General features: G+C 39.5%; 1 protein-coding gene across 1 annotated transcript in view; it reads right to left on the reverse strand.

Moving 5' to 3' along the window:
• Positions 1-13,675, reverse strand: part of LOC117527211 (stereocilin-like) — a 131,560-nt gene that overhangs the window by 76,812 nt on the left and 41,073 nt on the right. The window contains 9 exon segments of the mRNA XM_034189429.1: positions 6-64; positions 788-937; positions 1,533-1,709; positions 1,800-1,838; positions 2,257-2,439; positions 2,545-2,677; positions 4,947-5,062; positions 5,194-5,380; positions 5,474-5,640. Coding sequence (XP_034045320.1) covers positions 6-64; positions 788-937; positions 1,533-1,709; positions 1,800-1,838; positions 2,257-2,439; positions 2,545-2,677; positions 4,947-5,062; positions 5,194-5,380; positions 5,474-5,640 — 1,211 coding nt within the window.

The following is a 13,675-nucleotide window of genomic DNA, read 5'->3' on the forward strand; positions in this document are numbered from 1 at the left end:
CTTACTTCACCATCTTGCTGGTAACATTTTTAAAATCATGGATCTTCCTGAACAGATACTGCGCCTGTTCAAAATGAAAAAAGTGGTTTACTGTTAAACTAATGTACCCCTAATTGGATAAAGTGTACAAGCTGATTATGAAATGTTTTTCATCATTTTTTGAAAACATCTATCAGTGGTGCTCGCTGCTATTCTGGACAGCTGTCAGGCAGCGTGCTCACACAGGCAAACATTCAGCACGGAACACACACAACATCTCGGCTATCTTTCTGCATTTTCTATGACATTTCCGAAGATTAAGGTTTGTTTCAAATCAATCATAATAATAATAAAAAATCATGATGGAGTAAATTTAATGCTAGAAAATTAGGTCACACCTGGAGGAAGAAGACAAAAATCATATCATATAAAATATCCTCAGCTATTTAAGGAGTTAATGATTTGACATGATCCTTGTTAGGCTGAGAACAGGTGGTGAAAGCAGGCTAATACACTCTTCTCTGTGACAAAATCCCTTTAAGGTAGCTATGATTAATTTATGCTACACTCCTCCACACTATTGTACTACATCCAAACTAATTAGCATGATGGCAGTTGATGCGTATGGAGTATTAATATCTTGAAAGGCTCATCTGAAGCATAACCAACGAGTAGCAGATTAAAGTGAGAGCAGGCCAAAGCCAAAGCCAAAAAAAAGCCCTTTCTTCTGACAAAAGAGATCTGGCAACCTATTGTGGTCATATCATTGTGAAGGTAAATGTCACACCCGTTGAAGCAGAATGCGTACCTGATGTGGGGACCAGCGTACGTCTCTATACAGTGTGATGTCTCTCAGGAGTGTTTCTGCATTCAAAACCTCTGTCAGCTGTCTCAGAGGCATGAATGGTAAAAGACAGCGAAGCTCTTCAGTGAAGTTCTGCAGACCTGTTTGAAGAGCCTGTTGATACAAAAAAAGGCCATTTAAGAAACACAAAACAGCTTCCACAGAGGTGAAAACTAGATTAGCTAAATTGTCAGTTAAGTCTAGAGCATGCGTCAGTAGAACCGCTTCAGGTCCAGGATGGCAGCCATCCAGGCAGACAACCAGTCCAAATGCACCCCCTCCATAGCAACCATCTATCTGTTACAGCCAGGTGAAATGTGGGTGTCCCTTCAGCCTTCTCGTGCTGCTGGCATCCTCAAAACTTACCCACAAACATGCTGGACCAATGAGAGAGAGAAATACACATGGCCAAAATGTCATAGCTGGTGTATCCAACCCAGATGACTGAAATGACATATTACTACTGCAGCTCTACAAATATATATGGGCATGTCTCATCTAGCAAGCACTTATACTGTTTTCTATATGTCTGTGACACACATTACATACCAATTAAATTACATCGACATATAATTCTGAGACTTTGAGGATGTTAATAACAAAATCCCAATTACATTTAAATGTAAAAAGTTGATGTAAAAAAAAAAACATTTTTAATAGTATACCCTCTTTTAAGTTGGATGAAATAAAAAGTTAATATTAATGTCACCTCCGGCACTGAATTGTACAGAATTGCTCTGTGACCAGGTGTTAGCTCAGTTAGCAGAGTTGTCCAACAGTGGCACCGTGCAGCATCGCTGATCTCAGACCAGTGGAGGTCTTTCAGCACAGCAGTGGAGAAACCAGCATGTAAAGGCTTCAGTGTGCACAGTTGTTCTATTGTCAGCTGCCAAACAAAGAGAGGATCCCATTATAAAGTCTTTCATTTGAGTGCAAGCAGCTGAAATCTGTCCAAATATTTTAAATGACTACTTACATTGGTGTCCTTGGAAATCTTGGATAATATTTGAAAAGCCTGGAGAAAAATTTTTTTCAAGAACACAATACCATCAGATTTTACACAAAGACAATTGTCATGGTGACAATCCCTATTTATATATATATATATATATATATATATATATATATATATATATATATATATAGAGAGAGAGAGAGAGAGAGAGAGAGAGAGAGAGAGAGAGAGCGAGAGAGAGAGCGAGAGAGCGAGCGAGCACATTACTGACAATATTACATTATATGATATTTACATTTTGCACATTTTCATCTTAAAATTATAAATAGTGAAATTAACTGATTATAAGACATCACCTTTGTTAATAAAATTTGGAAATGTTTCTGCAAACAGCTACTGTTTGCTAGAAAAAGTAAGAAAAAGTAACTGTATTTGGCATAAGAACGGCCTGTTGTTCTGATGGAACTGTGTGGCTGACCTGGGCAGGAGAATATTCGTGCTGTCCTGGTTGTGAGAGGATTTCTATGATTTGTTGTAATGGTAACGACAGCAAGAAGGAAGCTCCTAACTGTGGTAACAGAGCGCTGAGCACAGACAGGTCAGATGGAGACATGCTGCTCACATTCAGGGTCTCAACAGCTGGTGTCAGCCAAGAGGACAGCTTTGCCCAAAACAACACCGAAAACTGTTACTGATGGTGGCAATGGTATCAAATGTTTAGAGTGTCAAAATTCCAATTAAGAGGTGTCAGTGGTGTGCTGCTCACCCTGCCGCTGGCACTGATGAGACCCTCGGACATGCACTGAGCCAGCTGATGCCAGAGGGCAGAGGAGCCGTTTGGGTCCTGAAGAAGTGAACGTAGGTCCAGTGGTTCCAGGTAACATGCTAGAACTCCTAACCTGCAGGAAGAAGTCTTTCACTTTTATGATTATGAAATCAAATTTAAATGTTAGGTTGTTTTTTTGTTGGTTGTTTTTTTTTTTTTTTACACAGAACTGCAACACAACATTTTTGACAAAGATCACAAGAATTAAAGTGCATTTCACTGGAAAATGAAATGTCAAATGAGCTGATTAGTAAGTCTCTTTGGTTGCTCCATTGTTTTTCACTCGGGGTCACCACAGCAGATCCAAGGCAGAGCTGCATGTTGATTTGGCACACATTTTACACCGGATGACCCTCCTGACACAACTTCACATTACTGGCCGAGAAATCCTGTTGTGAAAGTGTCGTGACACAGACCCACAACAGGGGGTGGTAATGAACGGACAATGGATAAGCCAAAAAGTAACAATTTAATGTTGTGAATTGCACAACGAAGTACAGACAAAAACAATATGGTGGAATGTCAATTATACACAAGGTGACGTGTGGCAGGCTCGAAGATAGAAGACGTCTGGCGAGAGAAGAGCCGGATCCCACACAGCTTCCACCACCAACGGACCTGAAGAACACCGGAGCCGCCAAGCCCTGCGCCCCAGGTGGCCACTGTCTTCAGCAGTCAGACCCGGTACTGCTGGCAGAGAACAGAAACAGTATTGATGAGTGTGAGTTCGCACACTCAGTAACCCACAGTCTGTGTTCTTTAAGGAGGGAGCACCTCCACTTCCAATCACACACTCGTGCAGCTCCTGTTTAACCACTTATCTGGTTTGGGGTGTGAGGCGAAGCCGTCGCAGTCCACACCAAACACCAATCCCACAGATAAGGACACACCACAGGAAAACGGCTGCAAAGAAGTTCAGATTATTACTTAATGTAAGTCAGCAGAGAAATTACCTGAATGGTAGTTGATTTCTCGGCGAGGAGGTGGAGTCGCAGTCCGGCCTTTATGGAGATGGTGATGAGTTGACTGAGTGACAGCTGGTGCTGATGAAGAGTGACAGCTGTCACTCCCAGTGGCTCCGGCGCCCTCTCCTGCTTGAAGCCCGCACTCCAAGCAGGGCGCCATCTGGTGGTGGTGGGCCAGCAGTACCTCCTCTTCAGCGGCCCACACAACAATTACATGGAGAAATATGGCAGGAGTGGGGTTTGAACTGGGAACTTTATGCACTGAAACCAAGCGCACTAACCACTTGGCGACCACCCCTATCAAATGAGATGATTATTCTAAATAAATAAAGAATTACAAAAATATTGATGTATTGTGTTTTATTTTTGGTGCCATACGCCCAGAGAAATGAAGTCACACACATGGGGAATTTAGCTTGATTTCACCTGCTGCTGATAAACGCTCAGAAATGTGAACCTGTGAGAAAGGCAGACTTCGATGATATCATGTGAGGAAGCGACCCCTCAAGACAACACTGAACTGAAAGAGAAAAACTGAGCTCTTTGCAGTTCAAAATCAGTATTTTTGTGGACTTTGACAGTGAACACATCAAAATGGTGAACAAATGTGTTTTGGGAGGATGCAGTAACACACACACACACACACACTTATTAATGACTGATATGAGGTCAATGTGGTTTTACAACACTGTGGTGAATACATGATATGTGCCCACTCAAGCATGTGCAGGAGTAGACATGCTGTGTAGACACTACAGAGGTACACAGTTGAGAAAACCATGCAGAATAAACACAGCGACTGATCAGCAGACTTACTGGTGTGAGATGAAATGCATATTATATTTGTTTCCACCTTCTGTTGTTTTTGGATATGGACCTGAAGCTTTGACTTCATTAACCAAAAATAAAATTTGACCTAGGGTCCGTTCTGCTAACATTCTGCAATTTATCAAGTTGAGTAGACTGACAAGTAACACAGTGCACCTAGACTGCAGGTTTATATCCCAGTGAGTACCAAGACGTCCAACCATGAACTGGACCTACATGGACAAGCTTGGCCTGCAGTGTTCAGGAAAGTGGAGCTTCAATTTTCTTCTGGAATCAGTATCAATTTTACACTCATCACAGATAAAATGGTGAATGGTAAGAATATTTTTTGCATTAACCAGTACCACAACTCCCACTGCAAGACCCTTAGCTTAACCCTTAGAGGTCCGTGGACCCGCCGGCAAGTCCACATCAATGGTTTTTGTTTTCTAATTATATTTCTGGACCCCTGCAGGTTAATAATTCCTGCACCTGGGTAATTTATGATTTCAGTACTTGTGAGTGGTCACACAGAGTTAAGCACAAAAACATGGAGTATCCATGTCCCACCTCAATACGTTATCTCTGGTCAGGTTGGTTTTCTTGCTGAACAAGGTCCTGAGCACATGGTGTCCCCTCACCGCATCCAGATTGCTGTTGCCAAGCATCTCCACCAGAGAGGTCAGCTAAGGGAAATGACACAGTACAAACAAGCTGCTAACAAAATGAATGGTTATGGACCCAAAATTAAATAGTTTACTGCATCTGAGGAGGCTGAAATTAGAGAAAGAGGTGCTGAAGTGAAAGTGTCACTGACCTGTTGTGACGTCAGCTGCTGAAAATGAGTGACTGGGAGGTAAGGCAGGAGTGGAAGGATGGAACTGAGGAAGAACGGTGGCCATGTAGGAACATCACCCACCAAGTTTGACTGCAGGAGTCTTTTAACGAAGGCTTTTTTCTGCAGCGATTTCATTCCCGAGCTGTGATCACGGATGGCAGTCAGCCTTCAAAGGAAAAGACGGAGGACTATCAGCATCAAGGCTGACAGAAAAATTTTAACATGATCTCTCTCTCTGTTTTTGTGGTTAGCGACTCACACACTGTCATTGGTCATCAATGAGACCGGGAACCTCATGATGTCAGAGACAGACATGAAGGGAATAAACTGTGACAGGTCCACAAAAAGCTCCGGGGTCACACGGGGGAATTTATGGATGAAGGCGGCTGTCATTGTTTCCATGGCCTGCAGCTCTTTTTGAGAGGCCTGTCAGAGAAAACAAAAGAGTCAGACTCAAACCAATCACAGGACCTCTTTAAGTATGCATAGGCCATGGCATACATTCAAAAAAGAGATACAAAACATCTGCATATTTCAACTAATCAACTATCTTTACTCATACAGTGCATCTGGAAAGTGTTCACAGCACTTCACTTTTTCCACATTTTTGTCAAATTCTACACACAATACCCCATAATAACAATGTGAAAAAAGTTTTTTGTTTTAGATTTTTGCAAATTTATATTAAAAAAAAAACCTAAGAGTTTTTATTCATACAGACACAAAACCTCTTCAAGGATAGATTATTTACTGGCCTCTGCATTTTCATATTCTGAAATTCATTCAACTATGATTCATCCTAACTCTTTATCTGACCATTGTGTTGTCACATCACAGCTTACACTTGCCAAGACTCCCACCAAAGCCACAAGATGGTGCTTTAACACCACATTACTCAAAAACAAGAATTTCTGTGATCATTTAAAAAATACTTTTAAAACATTTATCTCAGAGAATGCTAATTCAGTAGAGGACCCTCGAGTTCTATGGGGTGCAATTAAAGGATTTGTGAGAAATACAACTATCTCCTTCACTTCATACCTTAACCGAGCAAGACTAAGCAAAATTAATACACTTGAAAATGAACTACAAAGGCTCGAACAGGCTCAGCAAGGGGATGGGGCCACAGAGGACAACAAAAAGAAAATCGACGCAGTCCGATTAAGTTTGAACAACATTTTCAGACTACAAGCTGAATTTCAGATGCATAGGACCAGAAGGAACTACTATTTTAATGGCTCAAGGGCAAGTCTCTCTTAGTCTGCAAAAATGTGACAAGTATTCCAACATTACAGCTGTCAGCTCAAACCAAAAATTGCTGACAGCTCCTAAAGAAAACAACCTGCTAGGAAAAGATAACAAGCAGGGGCACACTGTACTTGAACTGAATAATAATAATAATATCCTGGTTAAGGACCCTACAGTATTGGCCCAAACGTTTAATGAATACTTCCTAAACAGTGTGAAAGACATAACAAAGCTTTATGCCCCCACTAATGTTTTGCCAAGATCAATTTTAAATAACCAGCCTGTTTTTAAACTAGAGCAGATTACTGAATCAGAGGTAAAGAACATTATTTCTGCTTTGAAATGTTCAAAGGCCAAGGATACATCTGACTTAGACAATGACTTTCTAAAAACACATTCTAACGCACTGATAAAACCAATCACTATTCTTGTTAATCAGTCCGTTATCTCAAAGGAAGTACCATCATCCAGGAAATTAGCCACAGTATCGCCCATCTTTAAATCTGGGGATAAGACATCAGTGGTCAATTACCGGCCAATCAGCATTCTTCCTGTGATTTCTAAAATAATTGAAAAAATGGGTCTCAAAATTACTGATCAAACATCTGAATAGAGGACCTAATCTACTTCATCCGATGCAATTTGGCTTCCGTCCCCATCACTCAACTGAGTCAGCACACTGTGTGTTTTTAGAAAAGGTTAAGTATATGCTGGATAAAAACTTGTATGTGGATGCTGTGTTCCTAGACCTTAGAAAGGCATTCGACACAGTAGACCACCAAATACTTCTGAAAAAACTGAGATATTTCAACTTCTCATCTGAAACAATATAATGGTTCAAATTTTATCTAACAAAAAGAGTAGAATGTGTTACCGTAAATGGTTTTGAATCCCCTTTTCTTAACAACCCAGTCGGTGTCCCACAAGGATCAATCCTTGGACCTTTACTTTTCTCGCTGTACATAAATGACTTACCAAATATGTGCAAAGATTTCAGTGTACAAATGTACGAGGATGATGTGGTCATTTTCTCTTCAAAACTCACGGATGTGCTACACAATATACAACACTATTTAAATGACACTTGCCTACAGTTAAATACAAAAAAAACAGTATGTATGATGTTTAGCAACCGTCCCACTGACATTAGAATGTCCAATGTGTTCTTTGACAGGGAGGAGTTGGAGCTGGTATCTCAATTTAAATATCTTGGAGTTATCCTGGACTCAAACGTGTCCTTCAAAAAACACATTAAAAAAGTCAAAAACACAGTAAATTTTAATTTACTAAATTTTAAACATATACGCCTCTCTCTAACAATTAATGCAGCCAAAATGTATCTCTTTTGCAAGGTTTTTTCACACATTGATTACTGTTTCACTAACAGCATTTTGCAGGTACCTCAGTATTAAAATCCATAGAGCAGCTGTATAACAGAGCAGTTAAGATATATGATAGACAATATAGCTCATCACTGTAAGGTTCTGGAAAAGCATACATTTCTAGACTTTGAAAATTTGAAGGTATTCAGATATGCCTGTTTCATACCCCTGGCAAAAATTATGGAATCACCGGCCTCGGAGGATGTTCATTCAGTTGTTTAATTTTGTAGAAAAAAAGCAGATCACAGACATGACACAAAACTAAAGTCATTTCAAATGGCAACTTTCTGGCTTTAAGAAACACTGTAAGAAATCAGGAAAAAAAAATTGTGGCAGTCAGTAACGGTTACTTTTTTAGACCAAGCAGAGGGAAAAAAATATGGAATCACTCAATTCTGAGGAAAAAATTATGGAATCATGAAAAACAAAAGAACGCTCCAACACATCACTAGTATTTTGTTGCACCACCTCTGGCTTTTATAACAGCTTGCAGTCTCTGAGGCATGGACTTAATGAGTGACAAACAGTACTCTTCATCAATCTGGCTCCACCTTTCTCTGATTGCTGTTGCCAGATCAGCTTTGCAGGTTGGAGCCTTGTCATGGACCATTTTCTTCAACTTCCACCAAAGACTTTCAATTGGATTAAGATCTGGACTATTTGCAGGCCATGACATTGACCCTATGTGTCTTTTTGCAAGGAATGTTTTCACAATTTTTGCTCTATGGCAAGATGCATTATCATCTTGAAAAATGATTTCATCATCCCCAAACATCCTTTCAATTGATGGGATAAGAAAAGTTTCCAAAATATCAATGTAAACTTGTGCATTTATTGATGATGTAATGACAGCCATCTCCCCAGTGCCTTTACCTGACATGCAGCCCCATATCATCAATGACTGTGGAAATTGACATGTTCTCTTCAGGCAGTCATCCTTATAAATCTCATTGGAACTGCACCAAACAAAAGTTCCAGCATCATCACCTTGCCCAATGCAGAGTCGAGATTCATCACTGAATATGACTTTCATCCAGTCATCCACAGTCCACGACTGCTTTTGCTTAGCCCATTGTAACCTTGTTTTTTTCTGTTTAAGTGTTAATGATGGCTTTCGTTTAGCTTTTCTGTATGTAAATCCCATTTCCTTTAGGCGGTTTCTTACAGTTCGGTCACAGACGTTGACTCCAGTTTCCAACCATTCGTTCCTCATTTGTTTTGTTGTGCATTTTCCATTTTTGAGACCTACTGCTTTAAGTTTTCTGTCTTGACGCTTTGATGTCTTCCTTGGTCTACCAGTATGTTTGCCTTTAACAACCTTCCCATGTTGTTTGTATTTGGTCCAGAGTTTAGACACAGCTGACTGTGAACAGCCAACATCTTTTGCAACACTGCGTGGTGATTTACTCTTTAAGAGTTTGATAATCCTCTCCTTTGTTTCAATTGACATCTCTCGTGTTGGAGCCATGATTCATGTCAGTCCACTTGGTGCAACAGCTCTCCAAGGTGTGATCACTCCTTTTTAGATGCAGACTAACAAGCAGATCTGATTTGATGCAGGTGTTAGTTTTGGGGATGAAAATTTACAGGGTGATTCCATAATTTATTCCTCAGAATTGAGTGAGTCCATATTTTTTCCCTCTGCTTGGTCTAAACAAGTAACCGTCACTGACTGCCATAATTTTTTTTCCTGATTTCTTATAGTGTTTCTTAAAGCCAGAAAGTTGCCATTTGAAATGACTTTAGTTTTGTGTCATGTCTGTGATCTCCTTTTTTTCTACAAAATTAAACAACTGAATGAACATCCTCCGAGGCCGGTGATTCCATAATTATTGCCAGGGGTTGTATATAAATGTTTACATGACCAGCACCAACTCCTGTTAAAGAATACATTCACATAAAAAGATTCACAGGGTATGGTACAAGATCTGACACAAGAGGTGGCTGTGAGATTACTCATAGAAGGACCACCTTTGGTCAGAATGTGTTATCCATTAAAGGTGGGCAAGTTTGGAACAACGTCCCAGTCACAATCAGGGAGAACACCACTTTCAGTACTTTCAAAGGACAACTGAAAGCTTGGTTACTGGCAAATCAGACATGCAACCATCTGTAGCCTAAAACACAATTCAACTGTGGAGGCACTACTCGAGTTTCTTTTTCAGTTATATGTACACAATACCCTTGTCTTTTTTTTTATTAAATGCTTTAGTAGTCTTTACATAATAAACTTGTGTATGACACCCTGTGCAATATTTACACTTGTGCATGTGCAAATGAGTGTATTGGGCAACGTGCAATACAACCTAGTACTGTAATGTGCAATTACAACCAGGCACTGAAGCACTTTTACACGTAGCACTTGTCACTTTAATACAGTACTTTTGCACCTCAACACCGATCATGAAACTGTTTTGGTTCCTCCACCTGTTGGCTACTTATTATCTATCAATTATTGTTAGTTTGAATTGTAAATATTTGTATATGTATTTTGTTTTCATTCTTTTTCTGTCATGATTAATTTACTTTGGTATGTTGTGTGGTCTTAATCTGTTTTTATGTTACTGGGACTATGGATGGAAATTAGCATTTTACTACAATCCGGCATATTTACATGGAACTATGTCCATTAATATGCACTGTCCCATTTCAAATATATATATATACTAGCTGGGGTACCCGGCGCTGCCCGGGTTAACCTGTTTTAGACATAAGCCAAATGCCAATCATTTTAATCAAAACAACTTCCCAACATTTGTTTTTGTAATGCTGATGTCTTATAAATATAATACGTAGTTAATGGGCTAAAGTTTGTCCAGCAGAACTATAAGAGGTGGACTCCCCAAACTAAGTGGAAATACTTTTTAAAAAAGTTGAACTGTTTTAGGGCTACATATTATAGTTTGGGAGTTTATCGCACATGGTACAACACTGTATGGTCTTACATAAATTCAGGTTCAGGTTAAGGTGACTTTATTTGTACCCGTAGGTAGATTTGATTTGCAGCAAACAGAAAAGGGCGTCCAAGTTAGTCATACACAACAATAACAATGAAAACACTGAAAACACTAAACTAACACTAAACAAAATAACACTAAATGGCTATTTTGGGGGTGATTTTCAGTTCAACTTTAAAAAAAATGGTACCAGTTTGTTCCCCATGTCATGATTCAGAATATATATAGTTTTTAGGGCTACATATTATAGTTTGGCAGTTTATTGCATATGGTACAACACTGTATGGTCTTACATAAATGGCTATTTTGGGGGTAATTTTCAGTTCAACTTTTTGAACAATGGTACCAGTTTGTTCCCCATTTCATGAGGATTCAGAATATATATAGTTTTTAGGGCGACATATTATAGTTTGGGAGTTTATCCTAGACAGACAGACAGACAGACAAATGTAGCCCTTTACGTGTAAAAAAAAAAATATATATATATATATGTTTTCAAAACTTTTATGCAGACTTGTACAAATCTGAAATATCATTGGATAAAACTAAATGTGAAACCTTTTTACAGGACTTTGACCTCCCCACACTTGCGCAAGAAGTTGCACAGCGCCTTGGGGAACCAATCACTCTGGGCAAGTCTCCGGGATGGGATGGGATCCCCCCCAGAGTTCTATCTCACTTTCTGTGATGAGCTGGGACTATACTTTTTAGCCATGGTTCATAAAGCTGTTGAAGCTGGTGTCTTTTTCAATTACATGTATGCCGCCTTGATATTTGTATTGCCAAAAACCAACAAGGACACCATGCAGTGTGGGAATTATAGACCTATGTCTATCTTCAATGCAGAAATAAAATCTTTGCTTGTGTATTGGCCTACCGAATAGAACCCCATATAAAAACCCTAATTAAGAGTGACCAGACGGGCTTTGTGAAATCACGGATAGCTTCTGATAACATACGGCGTCTGTTTCATGTAATTCATGCTGCCAAGGATATACCCTCACCATGTGCAGTATTGAGCCTTGACGCAGAGAAAGCCTTTGATAGGCCAGAATGGGATTACTTGTGAATGGTTCTTCAGCGTTTTAAATTGGGTCCAACTTTTATTAATTTAATTAAACTACTCTACAATAACCCGTCTGCAATGATAAACGCAAATGGCATAATATCAAACAGATTTAGTCTATCACAGTCGTGCCAACAGGGATGCCCATTAAGTCCTTTTCTTTTTATTTTTTCACTAGAGCCCCTTGCACAGAAATTTTGTCAACACCCAGATATTTCCCCCATCACTTTTCACAACACCTCACATTCCATATCGCTGTATGCCGATGATGTATTATTATTTTTTGATAGAGCAGTCACATCATTACCACATATTTTAGATACCTTTCACCAATTTAGTTCTCTATCTGGTTATAAGATCAATTGGACAAAATCTGCACTTCTCCCTCTAAATTCTACATGGAGAACAAGTTCAGTATCTCAGCACATTGCAGTGGTAAAGAAATTCAAATACTTAGGGGTGGATATTTTTCCTTCATTGTCTAATATTGCGAATAAGAATTTTCAAAATCGAGGCATATCTCAATAGATAGTCCCACTTGCCAAAATCATTATAAGCTCGTGTGTCAGTAGTTAAAAAGGACATTCTACCACGTATAAATTTCTTTTCTTCAATGTTACCCTTACCACCCAAAGCTGATTATTGGAAAAAAGTCCATTCTTTGGTTTCTAAATTTATTTGGGGAGGTAAACGGTCCCGTGTGAAGCTATCGACACTCCAGCATCACAAAACGGAGGGTGATCTTTCCATGCCTAACTTTAAATATTACTTTTGGTCATTTGTATTGAGACCATTCAAAGATTGGCTATGAATCAGAATTTGGATCCCTGTTGGAAATTAATAGAACAGAACCTAGCATCCCCACATAAATTGGAGGATCTGATATACTCTGCTGTTCCTTTGAAATGAGCTAAGCTACGGCTTGGTCCAATAATGAGTTTCCTCTTATGGATATGGGTTACTGCTGAGAAGGAATCTAAAAGCACATGTAAATGGCACCTGAATAGTCCACTCTTCAATAACTGTTCCCCACACTGGAGTTCTTGGGGTGTCCATGTTTTGTCAGATAAATAATGAGGATGGGCTTCGTGACTTTAATGATTTGAAAATGTGTTATCATTTGCCTGGAACATCACTGTTGTTGTACTTTCAGCTATGATCATCCATGAAAGCATATGGAGTGCCGTGGAATTCTCCTCTCACTACTCATCCTTTGCACTCCTTTTTATACAATAAAGGTCAAAAAAGAGGTCTAATCTCCCGAATATATTCACTTTTCCAAGACACCGCCTATAAAACCCGTCCTATTACACGTGTGTGGTCTAGTAAACTGAAGCACTACATCGGAGATGATTCACTGGATTGGGAAAAGATCTGGTCCTCAATTATCTTTGCCTCTAAAAACCCAGACCATCAACAAATCCATTTAAACTATATCCACAGGACTTACCTCACTCCAAGAATAAACTTTCTCATGAAAAGGTTAACATCTCCAATCTGCACTCTGTGCTCAGACGGACTTATAGGCTCAAATATGCACATGTACTGGGAATGTAAAGACGTGGGGCTTTTTTGGGGTGACGTCTGTGCTGCTCTTTCCATTGTACTGAATGTCACTGTACTATGTTGTCCCATTGTGTTACTTTTGAATGATACCACTTCACTAGAGTTGTCATGTTTGAAGAGACGTACACTCCTAACAGGAATCACTGCTGCCAAAAAGATGCTGGCCTTACGCTGGAAACCTCCACATACAGTTACTAAGCCCCACTGGATTAACATGTACATTGACATCATAAACATGGAAC

Source organism: Thalassophryne amazonica, chromosome 2 (assembly GCF_902500255.1).
Source record: "Thalassophryne amazonica chromosome 2, fThaAma1.1, whole genome shotgun sequence".
Taxonomy (NCBI): Eukaryota; Metazoa; Chordata; class Actinopteri; order Batrachoidiformes; family Batrachoididae; genus Thalassophryne; species Thalassophryne amazonica.